Raw genomic sequence first — 12,445 nt, 5'->3', positions numbered from 1 at the left:
CCGATGTGCAGCCCAAGGGCATAAAGAGGAAAATGGTGAAATGAAAATAACAATTCTTGAGTAACATAATCTTTTTTTTTTGTGTGTGTGCTGGGTATAGAAACCTTTTTAGGTGTCACCAAGGGGTCTAGCCTTCCCTGGTTTGGGTGGCACATGGTTGTGGCTACATTTTTCCCATCCTATAACTATGGCTAATATGGCTGATAATCAATTTGTTTGATGGGTTAATATGGTAAGGAATTTATGGATTTTCAATTTCCACTGGATGGTGGGCACATGGATTTGAGGCTACCACACACTAACTGTATGTGTTTGGAATTACTTTAATAATGGTACCTACTGTGAGGAAATGACACCAGGGGAAGTTTTCCCCCAACTCCTCAGCCAGCTCTTTGGGTCTACAGTGGTTGGTGTTCCTGCTATGCCTGTTAAGCCTATTCTGTTCAGCATTCAGAGGTAAGGGAAGATTGACTTAGATAACTATCGTAGCAGGGCGTCCCCAGCCTGTAATAATTAGCACTGACTCCATGATTCCAGAAGGCTGATCAATCACTTTATTACATTATCCTATACTATACTGCTAAGAAACACTCATCGCTCTTGCAGACAGTCCGATACAGACAGACCAGACTGGTTAATTGAAATCCAAACACCATCACCATTGGCCAATTTAGAAATCACCCTTTGATAAACAAATCTCCATAACACATTCCACATGTGCACAACAACAGGTGCAGCAGGTGAAGATAAGAATTGTTTCTCCTTCTTTTCTCTGAGCTTTTTCACAGCTTCTCACAGCTTCCCAGGAAAATCCTGGGAGATCTCTCTCTCTGCTCAGAGGATATGTGATTACCACAGGTCACTTGTGACAATGCAGGTCCAAGGACACCACGGTGACACTACGGAACCTCATGGAACCAAGGGGCCATTGTGACACTGTGCTGCCTCATGGAATCAAGGAGACCACTGTGAACTCAGAGACCCCAAGGAACCAAGGGTCCATGGTGACCTTGTGCAGCCCCAGTGTCACAGAGGAGCCGCTGTGACACAGCGAGGGCACACGGAGCCCAGGGGCCATTGTGACACATCAGGGCTCTGTGGAACCACGAAGCCATTGTGACATTGCAAGGCCTCATGGAAGCACGGGGCCATTGTGACACTGCAGAAGCAAGGGGAACATTGTGACACTCCAGGGCCTGATGGAACCAAGGAGATCCTTGTGACACTGTGGGGTCCTACGGAACCAAGGGAACATGGAACAGGTCTGGCTGGCTGGGCCTCCTGGGGACCACCTGACCACCTTGGCATGTCGAGGGCTGCTTCTCACCTGCCCTGAAGCCCTGGAGCTCTGGGCTTTTCTTCCTATGGGAGAGAACTGTCCTTCTCCTCCATGGGCCATGGCCAAAATTGGGATTCCTCCTCCAAAACTCCGTACATCCAAGGAATGCTCCCAAGTGAAAGCTGCCAGGACAGACAGGTCTGGCTGCCCTTGGCCTCTTGAGAGATGCATCTCATCTGCTTTTGAAACACTGGGGCTTGGTGATTTCCTTCCAATGTAAATAGTTGTCCTTCTCAAGGTGACCGTGGTCAAAATTGAGATTCCTCCTCCCAAATTCCATGTATCCAAAAATTCCTCCATTACAAAACATGCCAGGAAGAACAGGTCTGGTTGGCTGAGCCTTCCAGGAGCCACCTCTTTCTTCTTCTGCCTTTGAAACACATGGTCTTTGTGCTTTCCTTCCTATGGAAAAGAACTCTCCTTCTTATCTACACAGAAATGGCCAAAATTGGGGTTCCACCTCCCAAATTCCCTATATCCAAGGGTTGCTTTCAGATAAAAGCTACCAGGGCAAAGAGGTCTGGTTGGCCTAGACCTCGGACGGCAGCCTTTCATCTGCCCCTCAAACACCGGTGTTCTGTGCTTTCCTTCCCTTGGAAAAAAAAACCATCATTCAACTCCAGGTGTCCATGTCTGAAAGTGGGATTCCACCTCTAAAATTCCCTATATCCAACGGTTGCTCCCAGACAAAATCTGCCAGTACCATCAAGTCTGGCTGCCCTTGGCCTCTGGTGGCTGCCCCTGCCACACTGGGGCTCGGTTCTTTCCTTCCCATGGAGATCACTGTGACACTGTGGGCACCTCATGGAACCAAGGGGATCATTGTGGCACCACTGGAGCCCATGGAACCAAGGGGCCATGGTGACACCGCGGGGCTTCATGGACCCAGAGACCATTATGACTCTGTGGGTCCTGATGGAACCATGGAGACCATTGGGACCCTTCAGGGCCTGGTGTCACCAAGGAGGCATTGTGACGCCTCAGGGCCTCCTAGAAGCAAGGGACCATTGGGACACTGTGGGGCCCCATGAAAGCGAGGGAACATGGAATAGGTCTGGCAGGCTTGGCCTGCCAGGGGCCATCTGAAAGGTCTGGCTGATCTTGGGATGTCAATGCCTGCCTCTTATCAGCTCCTGTAGCAATGGGGCTCCGTGCTCTCCTTTGTATGGAAAAGAACCCTCTGTCTTTTCTGATGCCCCTTGCCAAAACTGACACTCTGCCTAAAAAATTTCCTATATTCAAGGTATCTCTAAGAACAGAATCTGGCAGCTCTGGCTGGCCTTGTCCTCTGGTGGTCACCTCTCATTTGCCCCTAAAACAGTGGGGCTCTGTTCCTTCATTCCTATGGAAAAGAACTGGTCTTCATGTCCAGGAACCATGGCCAAAATTAGAATTGGCCACTGAGCCCGGCCGGGCTCACGGAACCATCTGCAGCCCCGGGCAGATATTGACTCTGCCAGTGCTGCCATCCTCCCTCCAGTGAGAGAAAATGACACAGGGCATGCACACAGAAGACACCGAGGTCAGTGAAGTGGAAGTTGAGTCCCAGATGGGAGGGATGAGGAGATGCCTTGATCTTGGGGCTGAAATCCTCTGCTAAAGCTATGGAGAAGGATGTCATTGATACATCAGGCTCTCTTTTTCCCTATAAGGCATTGAAAAGTATGGGGAGATGACTTGTTTCAGCAAAGGCCTCCATGCTAAAGTAAGCAAATGTTGAAGTAGCTGAGATCCCATGAGAAGTTTGAACAGAGAAAGAGAGCAGAGTGATGAGACCCTGTGCCCTCAGGGAGAGAAGAAGACCTCTGTTCCCCTAGATGATTTCAGAAGCAGTTGAAGAGAAACTCTGGTCTTGAACAGCTCATCTTTAAACTAATACCCCAGAAGTTGACATGGCCCATGACACACAGCTGTGAGAAAAGCTGTGAAAAAATGGCAGGGATTTCACTATTACACTTTTTCCGAGTGGCTGCTATTCATGGAACTTGAGAGCCACAAGAGAACTGTTTCCTTATGGAGAAGTCTCCATAGCAAGAAAAAGAGACTCCTCACCCTAAGTGAAGTGAAGAAGGACTATTCTAGAGGTGGTAAACTGACTGAAAATTTTAGGGTTTGTCTCCTTACATTGTCAATAAGGAAGAAAAATTTGTGGCGAGAAGAAGAGTGTTCTGAAAGTTTTGTGCTGATTCTTATTACTCTTTCTTTTAGTTACTGCTAATAAACTTTTCTTTATGCTCTTTTAAAGTTTTGATCCCACTTTCCCTTTCTCCTTATCCTACCGCACATCAGGAAATGAGTAACTATATTATTTTGTGTGCGCTGGTAATTAGCCAACACTGAACCCACCACACTAATTGATGCATTGCCCAAGAAATCTCAAAATTGATGAACCAAAACCACTACAGAAACTTCCTTATGAACTGCATGAGAGCAGAGGGAAATCAAGGCAGAGCCATGGTTTGTCAGAACTTCCTTGATCCTAATGAGCCCCGTGGTGCATTTGGAACTGAGCCCTGGAAGCTCAGGACCTGAGAGGAGATTGCACAAACCTGTCCAGGAGTTAAAATCAAGAGCAAACACGCAAAATGTCTCAATGCATTAATGGGACCCACTGAGGTCCATCCCCAACAAAAGCTCCTCATGGACTCCTTGGAGGAGAGAATTGGAGGCAAGGATGGCACAAAAACCTCTCAGTGTGGAAAGGAAAATCCAAAGTACCTGGAAAAAGCTGAGTATCTCAGAGTATTAATGAGCTCCACTGAGTGTCAGCACAAAGCTCTCAAGGGACTCGTTAAAGCAGATAATTGGGGCCATGATTGCACAAACCTCTCCCAGAGTCTGGATCAAAAGGGAAACACCAAGTACCTTAAAAGAACTGAAGTACCTTGAAGCATTAATGAGCCCCACTGAGTGTTGTTCCTGACAAAGCCTCTCCAGGGACTAATTACAGCAGATAATTGGAAGCCAGGATGGCACAAACCTCTCAGAGATTCCAAGGCAAAAGCAAAAGCCAAAGTCCTTTGAAAAACCTGCAGTCCCTGGGAGCATGAAGGAGCCCCCAGGGCCATTCCTGGCCAAGGCTCCCCAGAGACTCCTTCCAGCAGATCCTTGAGGCCACTGGGATGTGGGCTAGGGGGGGATGCTGAGGGCAGGACCAGGGGGTGACAGTGCCCAGCCTGGCTGGGGCTGTGCCAGGAGGCCCCAGGGCCTCAGGACAAGGTGTCTCCTCACAGCCCTTGGTGGCACAGACCCTGCTGTGCCCCAGGGCACCAAGACTTGGCTTCTCTTTGTCCCCACCTGTCATCAGTGCCTCCAGTTCTGTGCTCTGCCTGGGGCCTGGGGACACTTTCTCAGCCGTGTCCCTCAGTGGGACCCATTAAAAGTCCAAGAAACTTTGGAGTTGGATTCTGACTTGGAGTTCTGGAGAGGTTTCTGCAGCTCCCTCTCAGGGCCTGATGTTCAGGGCCTGAGCACAAAGCCCCAGAGGGTCATTAAAGTCCTTGTGCTGTGTCTGTGCTGCTGAGCTGGGCCGGGCTCCTGGCACAGAGGGTGATCCTGGTAACCAAGCAGAGCTTCAAAAGCACATTTCTCTTGCTGAGCAGCTCTTCTCCCAGCCCAGCAGGGCTGGGGCACTGCCTGCAGCCAGCCCGGGCACAGCACAGAGGCACAGAGAGCTTCAATCAGTCAGGGCTGGGAAGGGCTGAGAAGTGCCTGGGGCAGAATCACTGCCAGCCCTTGGCACAGGAACCTCTGGCTGCAGGACAATGCAGCTGCAGCTCCTGGAGAGATCTCCTAAAGCTGGAACATCCCAATGCCCACAGACCCTGTGAGTGCATTCTCTGCTCATCTCCTGTGCAGAGCAGCCAGGGGTGCCCAGGGCTGTCCTGCAGAGCAGGGTCCTGCAGCCCAGGGCGCTGTGCTGGGCCAGGACTCTGCTGCCTGCCAGGGACAGCTCTCAGCCGGCCCTGGAGCTGCTCCCAGCGCTGGCCAGGAGCTGTGGGGGGAAGGAGCCACCCTGAGCAGGGCAGGTGCTGCTGCTGAGAGGGGCTGGGTGGGGCAGGGCTGCTCCCAGCTCCAGACCAGCCTGGGCACAGCTCCAGAGGGCACTTCCCAAAGAAGGTAAGCCTGGGATTGCTGTAAAGGTCAGGAGCTTTCCTGAGAGTGTTTTCAATTTCCTGCTTGGAGCTGGATGGGAAAGTTGGGGTGATGACATGAAGAATTTTGCTTTTTATACATTTTTCATATATCCGTAGGTCCATAAATTACTATTATGTAATTATAAATTTAGAATCCTTACCTAACTCTATTAAACTCTTAATGAACTCTACTTAACTACTATTATATACTTAATGTAATTATAATCCTTAATTAACTCTAATATGTTTCCTTACTTTTCTCTTGGATTTTAGAACAATAACCTGTCTAAACACATTTTTTAAATGCTATATAGTCTTATTATCAGGGAAAGAACCCACAAGAAGACCATTTCGGTTTTTAAATGTGAGCAGTGATAAGAAAACCTGGGGCAAAGAAGCCCTTGGACCTACTCCAATGGTTTGAGCCAGGGGTGTGTAACTGGGGCAACTGAATCTCCTATTGGGTGTCCCTGTTAAATATACTAATTAATTAACCTTAATGAATTGTTGAAATCATGGGCTGGGTGTTCCCCATCCCCTCTGGGACACGTGGAAGCTTCCAATAAAGGTCTGGTTTTTACTTTACTCTTCTAACACTGCTGCAAGGATTTTTTTTCTCTTTCGATTATAGACAACAGGGGGATGAGAGAAGCAGAACAGGAATTGTAATCCCAGAATCACAGAACATTCTGAGTTGAAAGGGACACACAGGATCATCAAAGGAATGTTTGAACATTTACAGAGACTCCAGAACTGTGACTTTGGGTGGTCAGTCTCTCTGCTGCGAGCCTCCCAAAGGGCCTTCAGCCACTCCTCAGCCCTGGACAGCAGCAGCATCACCTCTGCAGGGCCCAGCAGGGCTCTCCTGAGCTGCCCTTGCCCAGCTGCACACAGAGCCTGCCCCAGCCAGGGCCCTGCACACAGGCAGGTTTCTGTAGGGCCGGGCCGAGGGCACACAGGGTGGGATGGGCTCTGTGAGCGCTGGCAGGGACAAGGCACCTCTCAGGAGGGGATGTCCAGGCCCAGGGAGATGCTCAGGGAAGCAGAGGGGGCTGAACAGGGCAGTGCTGGGGGAACAAGCCCATCCAGCCCCTCACCTGCCCTCAGCCACAGGGAATCCTTTGCCTCTCACATCTCTCAGTGGCAAACTCTGAGTCCAGCAGGAATGCTGGGGATTTCTGACCTCAGAGAGACAGGAATGATGTGTGGGTAGGAAAGCAGTCCCTTAAAAGAGCTCCTGCCAGCCTCTCTTGAATTGTCCCTGTCCTTTCTCCATGAACAGGTGCCCATGTGCAGCCACAGCAAATGTCCAACAGCAGCTCCATCAGCCACTTCCTCCTGCTGGCACTGGCAGACACGCGGCAGCTGCAGCTCCTGCACTTCTGCCTCTTCCTGGGCATCTCCCTGGCTGCCCTCCTGGGCAACGGCCTCATCATCAGCGCCGTAGCCTGCGGCCACCACCTGCACACGCCCATGTTCTTCTTCCTGCTCAACCTGGCCCTCAGCGACCTGGGCTCCATCTGCACCACTGTCCCCAAAGCCATGCACAATTCCCTCTGGGACACCAGGAACATCTCCTACAAGAGATGTGCTGCACAGCTCTTTTTCTTTATGCTCTTCATTGGAACAGAGCTTTCCATCCTGACCATCATGTGCTACGACCGCTACGTGTCCATCTGCAAACCCCTGCACTACGGGACCCTCCTGGGCAGCAGAGCTTGTGCCCACATGGCAGCAGCTGCCTGGGCCAGTGCATTTCTCAATGCTCTGCTGCAAACAGCCAATACATTTTCCCTGCCCCTGTGCCATGGCAATGCCCTAGGACAGTTCTTCTGTGAAATCCCACAGATCCTCAAGCTCTCCTGCTCCAATTCCTATCTCAGGGAACTTGGGCTCATTACTGTTAGTGTGTGTTTAGGATTTGGTTGTTTTGTGTTCATAGTTTTCTCGTATGTGCAGATCTTCAGGGCTGTGCTGAGGATCCCCTCTGAGCAGGGACGGCACAAAGCATTTTCCACCTGCCTCCCTCACCTGGCTGTGGTCTCTCTGTTCCTCAGCACTGCAATATTTGCCTACCTGAAGCCCCCCTCCATGTTCTCCCCATCCCTGGATCTGCCCCTGTCAGTTCTGTACTCGGTGGTGCCTCCAGTCCTGAACCCCTTCATCTACAGCCTGAGGAACCAGGAGCTCAAGGCTGCAGTGTGGAAACTGATGACTGGGTGCTTTCAGGGACATTAAACTGCTGGGAAATTTCTGAAAATCACTTGTAACAAAAGTCATCTTTGATACTTCTTGTTGAATTAGTTGTGGGGATTTTTTTTCCCTTTGTTTTACTTTTTTTCCATATTGTCCACAATAAATGTAATTTTTGTGCCATTTGCCATTTTGTTTGTCTCCACCTTCCCTGTGGCCACTGTGTCAATGAAGGGCTGCACTCTCGGTGGCTTTAAAGGAACTAAAGGATCTCCCAGCACAGTTTTCTGCAGAGATGCCCTTTTGTTGCCTTCTCTGGAGCTGCAGCAGCAATGTCTGTGTGCAGAGCTGGGGCAGATCAGTGCTGGCACAGCAGCTCTGGTCCTGCTGGCCACACCATTCCTGATCCAGGCCAGGAGACATTGGCCTTCTTGGCCACCTGGGCACACTGCTGGCTCATGTCCAGCCTGCTGTCCATCGGTCCCTGCAGGTCCCTTTCTGCCTGGCTGCTGTCCAGCCCCTCTGTCCCCAGCCTGTAGTGCTGCTGGGGTTGTTGTGGCCAAAGTGCAGGACCCGGCACTTGGACTTGTTAAACCTCACCTTGTTGGGTTTGGGCCCTGGATCCAGCCTGTCCAGGGCCCTGTGCAGAGCCCTTCTACCCTCCAGCAGATCAACACTCACATCCAGCTTGGTGTCATCTGCAAAGATGTCCTTGGTTCCATGGGTCCCCTCAGCGTCACAATGTCCCTTTGGTTACACCAGGCCGTGCACTGTCACACTGGTCTCCTTGGTTCCTTGGGACCCCAAAATGTGACGATGGATTCCTTGGTTCCATGGGGCTTCACAGTGTCACAATGTCTACAGATTTCACTGACCTGTCCCCAGTCCTGAGTCCTGGGGTCACCTCTGGCTGTGACTCTATTCCTCAGGTGCTCTGAGTGCCAGGGGTTGGATGAGGGAAATTGTGGGGAGGGACTGGGGACAAAGTGTTATTGATTGTCAGCCATGAAGGGTCTTGATTTTTGTATCTGTTCAGACAGCATGAGGAGGTTCTGGGGCTCAATATAAATTGGTCTTCGTTGATATCAATCTATAAACCGGAAAATAAAAATTGTCTCTGCATTGTTTACAATATAGTATAGTCACTTTGAATACACTTCTGAAATCTGTCTAATTAACCACAGAATAATTAAAAACTTCAATTATTCTCAGGGGCTTTTCTTGTTTTGGGAGTTTTGAACAAATGTTTGTGAGCCTTTCTCACTGAATTCCTGAAGTGAAGAGCTCAAGAAAGAAGAGACCTCTGGAGTAGGAAAATTCACCAGCAACCCCCAAGGGGCTGAGGATCCACCCCCATAAGAGCAGCAATGAGCAGAAATGGGCACAGCTTTGTGGCTGCCCCAGCTCTGGGATGGGCCCTGGGCCTGGAGCTGGAGCAGCTCTGCAGGGCCCCAAGGCCGGGGCTCTTGTGCTGGCCTGGGCAGATGGGATGGCAGGAGGGGCTGCAGAGCTCTCAGCACCTCAGCCAGAGGGGAGCAGGGCAGCCAGGGAGCTCCTTTGGCCTTGGCCAGGCCCGTTCCCCCATGGTGGGGCTGAGTCCTGGCTGAGCTGCAGCTGCTGCTGTGCCCTTGGCAGGGGCTGAGGCCGTGGGGCAGTGCCCAGAGCAGCCGGGCCTGAGCAGAGCTGTGGGGCCAGAGCCGGCTGGGCTGTGCTGGGGAGAGGCCCTTGGTGCTGCCCAGAGCTCAGGGCAGCTGGCAGAGCTTGCAGGGAGCTGGGCTGGGCTGGGAGAGCCTGGCACAGGAACCATCAGTGTCCATCTCAGCCTGGCGGAGCGGGCAGGGGCCAAGAAAAGCACCCCAGGGTCCGCATGTTCTCTGTGTGGGAGCTGAGCTTGTGACCCCCTGAGCCCTCCCAAGTGCTGGGGCTGCACCTCCAGCTCCAGAGGAGATGTGACAGGTGGGAGCAGAGACAAATAATTCCTGGTGGATTCCTTATTGTGTTTGTTTATACAGGTGACCTGGATCCATATGTAGATGAGGTGGTTTGTGTCAGATAACACTGGGAGAGTGATCAGAGTAATATTTTTTTGCTGAAAATTATATTTCACACATAATGCACAATGAGAAAAAAAATACACATTTTATCAGAAGAACATCTGAATTTTTCAGAGGATGAGAGACTCATTGATGTTCCAGCAGCCAAACCTGTTCAAATATTTTCCTCAAGGCTTCCTTGAGATGAGGGGTGACCACCAGAGGCCAAGGCCAGCCAGAGCTCTCTGTCCTGGCAGCTTTTGTCTGGGAGAACCCTTGCATATAGGGAATTTTTCAGGGGGAGTATAAATTTTGGCTGTGGACACCTGGAAAAATGGATGGTTCTTTTCCATAGGAAGGAAAGCACAGAGCCTCACTTCTCCAGGGGCTGATGAGAGGCAGCCCTCAATGTTCCACGATCAGCCAGACCTGTCAGGTGGCCCCTGTGTCATGGTTTGACACTGGCACAATGCCAGTGCCCCCATGAAAATGCAACCCCACAAATGATTGCTGTGAAATGCAATCAGGAACAGAGCAGAGTAGGCCCAAGCTCAATAAAAAAGGAAAAACTTTATTAACTACTACTACTATAAAATGAAAAAGCAAGGAAAAAAAAATTAAATCCAAAATTAAAACCTTCCAAAACACTCCTTCTCTCTCCCCCCAATTCCAACAAACCACAGTGAGACACAACTTGGACTCTGAATCATGTTCATGTTCCCACCCTCAGAGGATCAATACTCAGTCCATCGAGGGAGAGAGGAGTCTCTCCTGTGCCATAGACCCCCAGGAAACACAGCTGCCACCTCTTGTGTTTTCATGTCACACATGGCACCGCCTGGAGAGAATCTGCCAGTGTGACACTCTCCTTTCCATGTCACAGTGCTCTCACCACCATGCATGGACAGACTGCTCCATGGCCAGACTGCTCTAAGGATTTTTCTTTTCAAGGATGCTCTGCCAAGAAGGAAAACAAAAAAAAAAAAGCAACAGTTCAGTTTTTCATTTTTGGGACCGCAGTCCCGCCCCATTTTCGCCTGGGGCAGAGGGTCCAAGAACAGAGATCTTCTCTTCTTCTTCTCTGAAGACAGGGGGCATCACCACAACCCTCCTCAACTCTTCTCTATTCACTCCACTCCTGTCTTTTTCTCAGCTGCTGAAACAGGTCTCTTGCCTCACCATGCATCCTCTTAAAATACAGTCTCTCTCTCGGAGGAGAAAATTGGTTCAGTCTATGGATAACAAGAGGAAGTCTAGCCAAAAACCACTCTATCATCTCCTCCCACCTAGAATTTCTCCTTCTTACATCTCAGGCCCCAGACTGTCTCATTTCTTCTCTTTCAAATCGAGGAGGAATAATATTTGACAAAGCTGTCATCATCCAAGAAGGGGTTAAAAGTCCAAATTCCCTGGCCAGCTGGCCAGGCTCTTTGCCCAGACCTCCAGCTCCCACACTGGGCACCTCCCACTCCCCCGCCCCGCTCTTGCTGTCTCTTTCTCTCTCTCCACAGAGACTCTGGCGGGGGGGACGCAGACATCCCAGATTTTCCTCCACCCTTCATCTGCAGGGAGCCAGCCCGGTTCCAGCCCCTGCACCCTTCGGCCTTACCTCAGTCAGGCCGTGGGGCTTCCCCTGCCCCAGCCAGCCACGGGCCGGGCAGGGGAGAGGCTGCACTGCACCCTGACTGGAACCAAAGAGAGCGAGTTCTCCTGGGAATTCTGCTTTTAACCCCTCTGTGATCTCAGAGGCGTGTCCAGCCTCAATTGGTCACCCCAAGTGACAATATCCAACCCCAATCACTGACTGGCTTGACCATCTCCTTCTGTGTTAAACCACAACACACTCCCAGGGTCTGGAATTCCCGTTCCTGGCCAGTAAAAAATGTTCCTGACTTTGAATTTCCTTCCTATCCTCTCAACAAATTATAATAAAATTATAAATCAATAACTTATAATTAAAATTAAATATAAAATAACTGAAATATAAGTATTTCAACTCTTACTTACAATACTCCAATAATGATTTAACCCAAAACAACAATAACTATTAATGTAACATTACCAATAAATATAAATAAATAAATTATATACCAAGAAATACCTTTTGAAAGTTTTAACTCATTATCTAATAGACTTCAGATAAAAAATACAGAAAAATCTGAGATACAATCTAACACACCTTAGTAAAACAATTCCTATCGCAAATTTACTAAACACAAAAAAACCACACCACTATAATTTGTCATACATTTTAAGCAAATAATTACACTTTATTAACATCCTTAAGTACGCTAAAAAAATTAAATTATTTTTGAAGAACTTAATTGCAGATGGGTGGTTTTATTTGGATATTGGTTTTTGGATTGTTTGGGTTAGATGATTTTAAAAAAGGGATTTTTATAGGAATTTAATCAGCTTAGAAGGAGCCACTCTGCAAACACAATTGACTGAAAATGAATGGCACAGAAATCACTAACTCTGAACGTTTTATTTGCTATCAAATACATCCCAGCCACCCAGCCCCACACAATACCCATCCCACTGCTCCAAACTGAGATCCCACTTCTCCCAATCTCCTCCCAACCCCATCTCACCGTGGCAGCTGTGGAATTGAGTGAGCTTTGTGTGGGATTGAATTTTTTTGAGGTGGGAACAGGCAATTTGAGGTGGGATTGTGCCTTCATAGGTTAAAATTCCATTGTTTTCAGTGGGATTGAGTGGTTTTGTGGTGACAGATCCATCCC

At 49.5% G+C, this 12,445-nt stretch overlaps 3 protein-coding genes across 3 annotated transcripts in view; 2 read left to right on the top strand and 1 right to left on the bottom strand.

Moving 5' to 3' along the window:
• LOC100226816 (uncharacterized) overlaps window positions 1–12,445 on the top strand; it is a 1,189,242-nt gene that overhangs the window by 596,128 nt on the left and 580,669 nt on the right. The window lies entirely within an intron of this gene.
• LOC121469068 (uncharacterized) overlaps window positions 1–12,445 on the bottom strand; it is a 662,903-nt gene that overhangs the window by 529,361 nt on the left and 121,097 nt on the right. The gene's annotated exons all lie outside the window — the stretch shown is intronic.
• On the top strand, window positions 6,763–7,713 carry LOC140680961 (olfactory receptor 14J1-like). Its single transcript, XM_072919850.1, has one exon. The coding sequence runs from the start codon at window positions 6,781–6,783 to the stop codon at window positions 7,711–7,713; it is 933 nt and encodes a 310-aa protein (XP_072775951.1). The 5' UTR covers window positions 6,763–6,780.

This window comes from Taeniopygia guttata, chromosome 30, assembly GCF_048771995.1.
Source record: "Taeniopygia guttata chromosome 30, bTaeGut7.mat, whole genome shotgun sequence".
In the NCBI taxonomy this organism is placed as follows: Eukaryota; Metazoa; Chordata; class Aves; order Passeriformes; family Estrildidae; genus Taeniopygia; species Taeniopygia guttata.
The sequence above is the reverse complement of the archived record's forward strand: the minus strand, read 5'-3'. Positions and strand labels throughout refer to the sequence as shown.

What these genes read in the sequence shown, in the direction of transcription:
- LOC140680961 (XM_072919850.1), top strand. Translation starts at nt 6,781, where the DNA reads ATGTCCAACAGCAGCTCCATCAGCCACTTCCTCCTGCTGGCACTGGCA.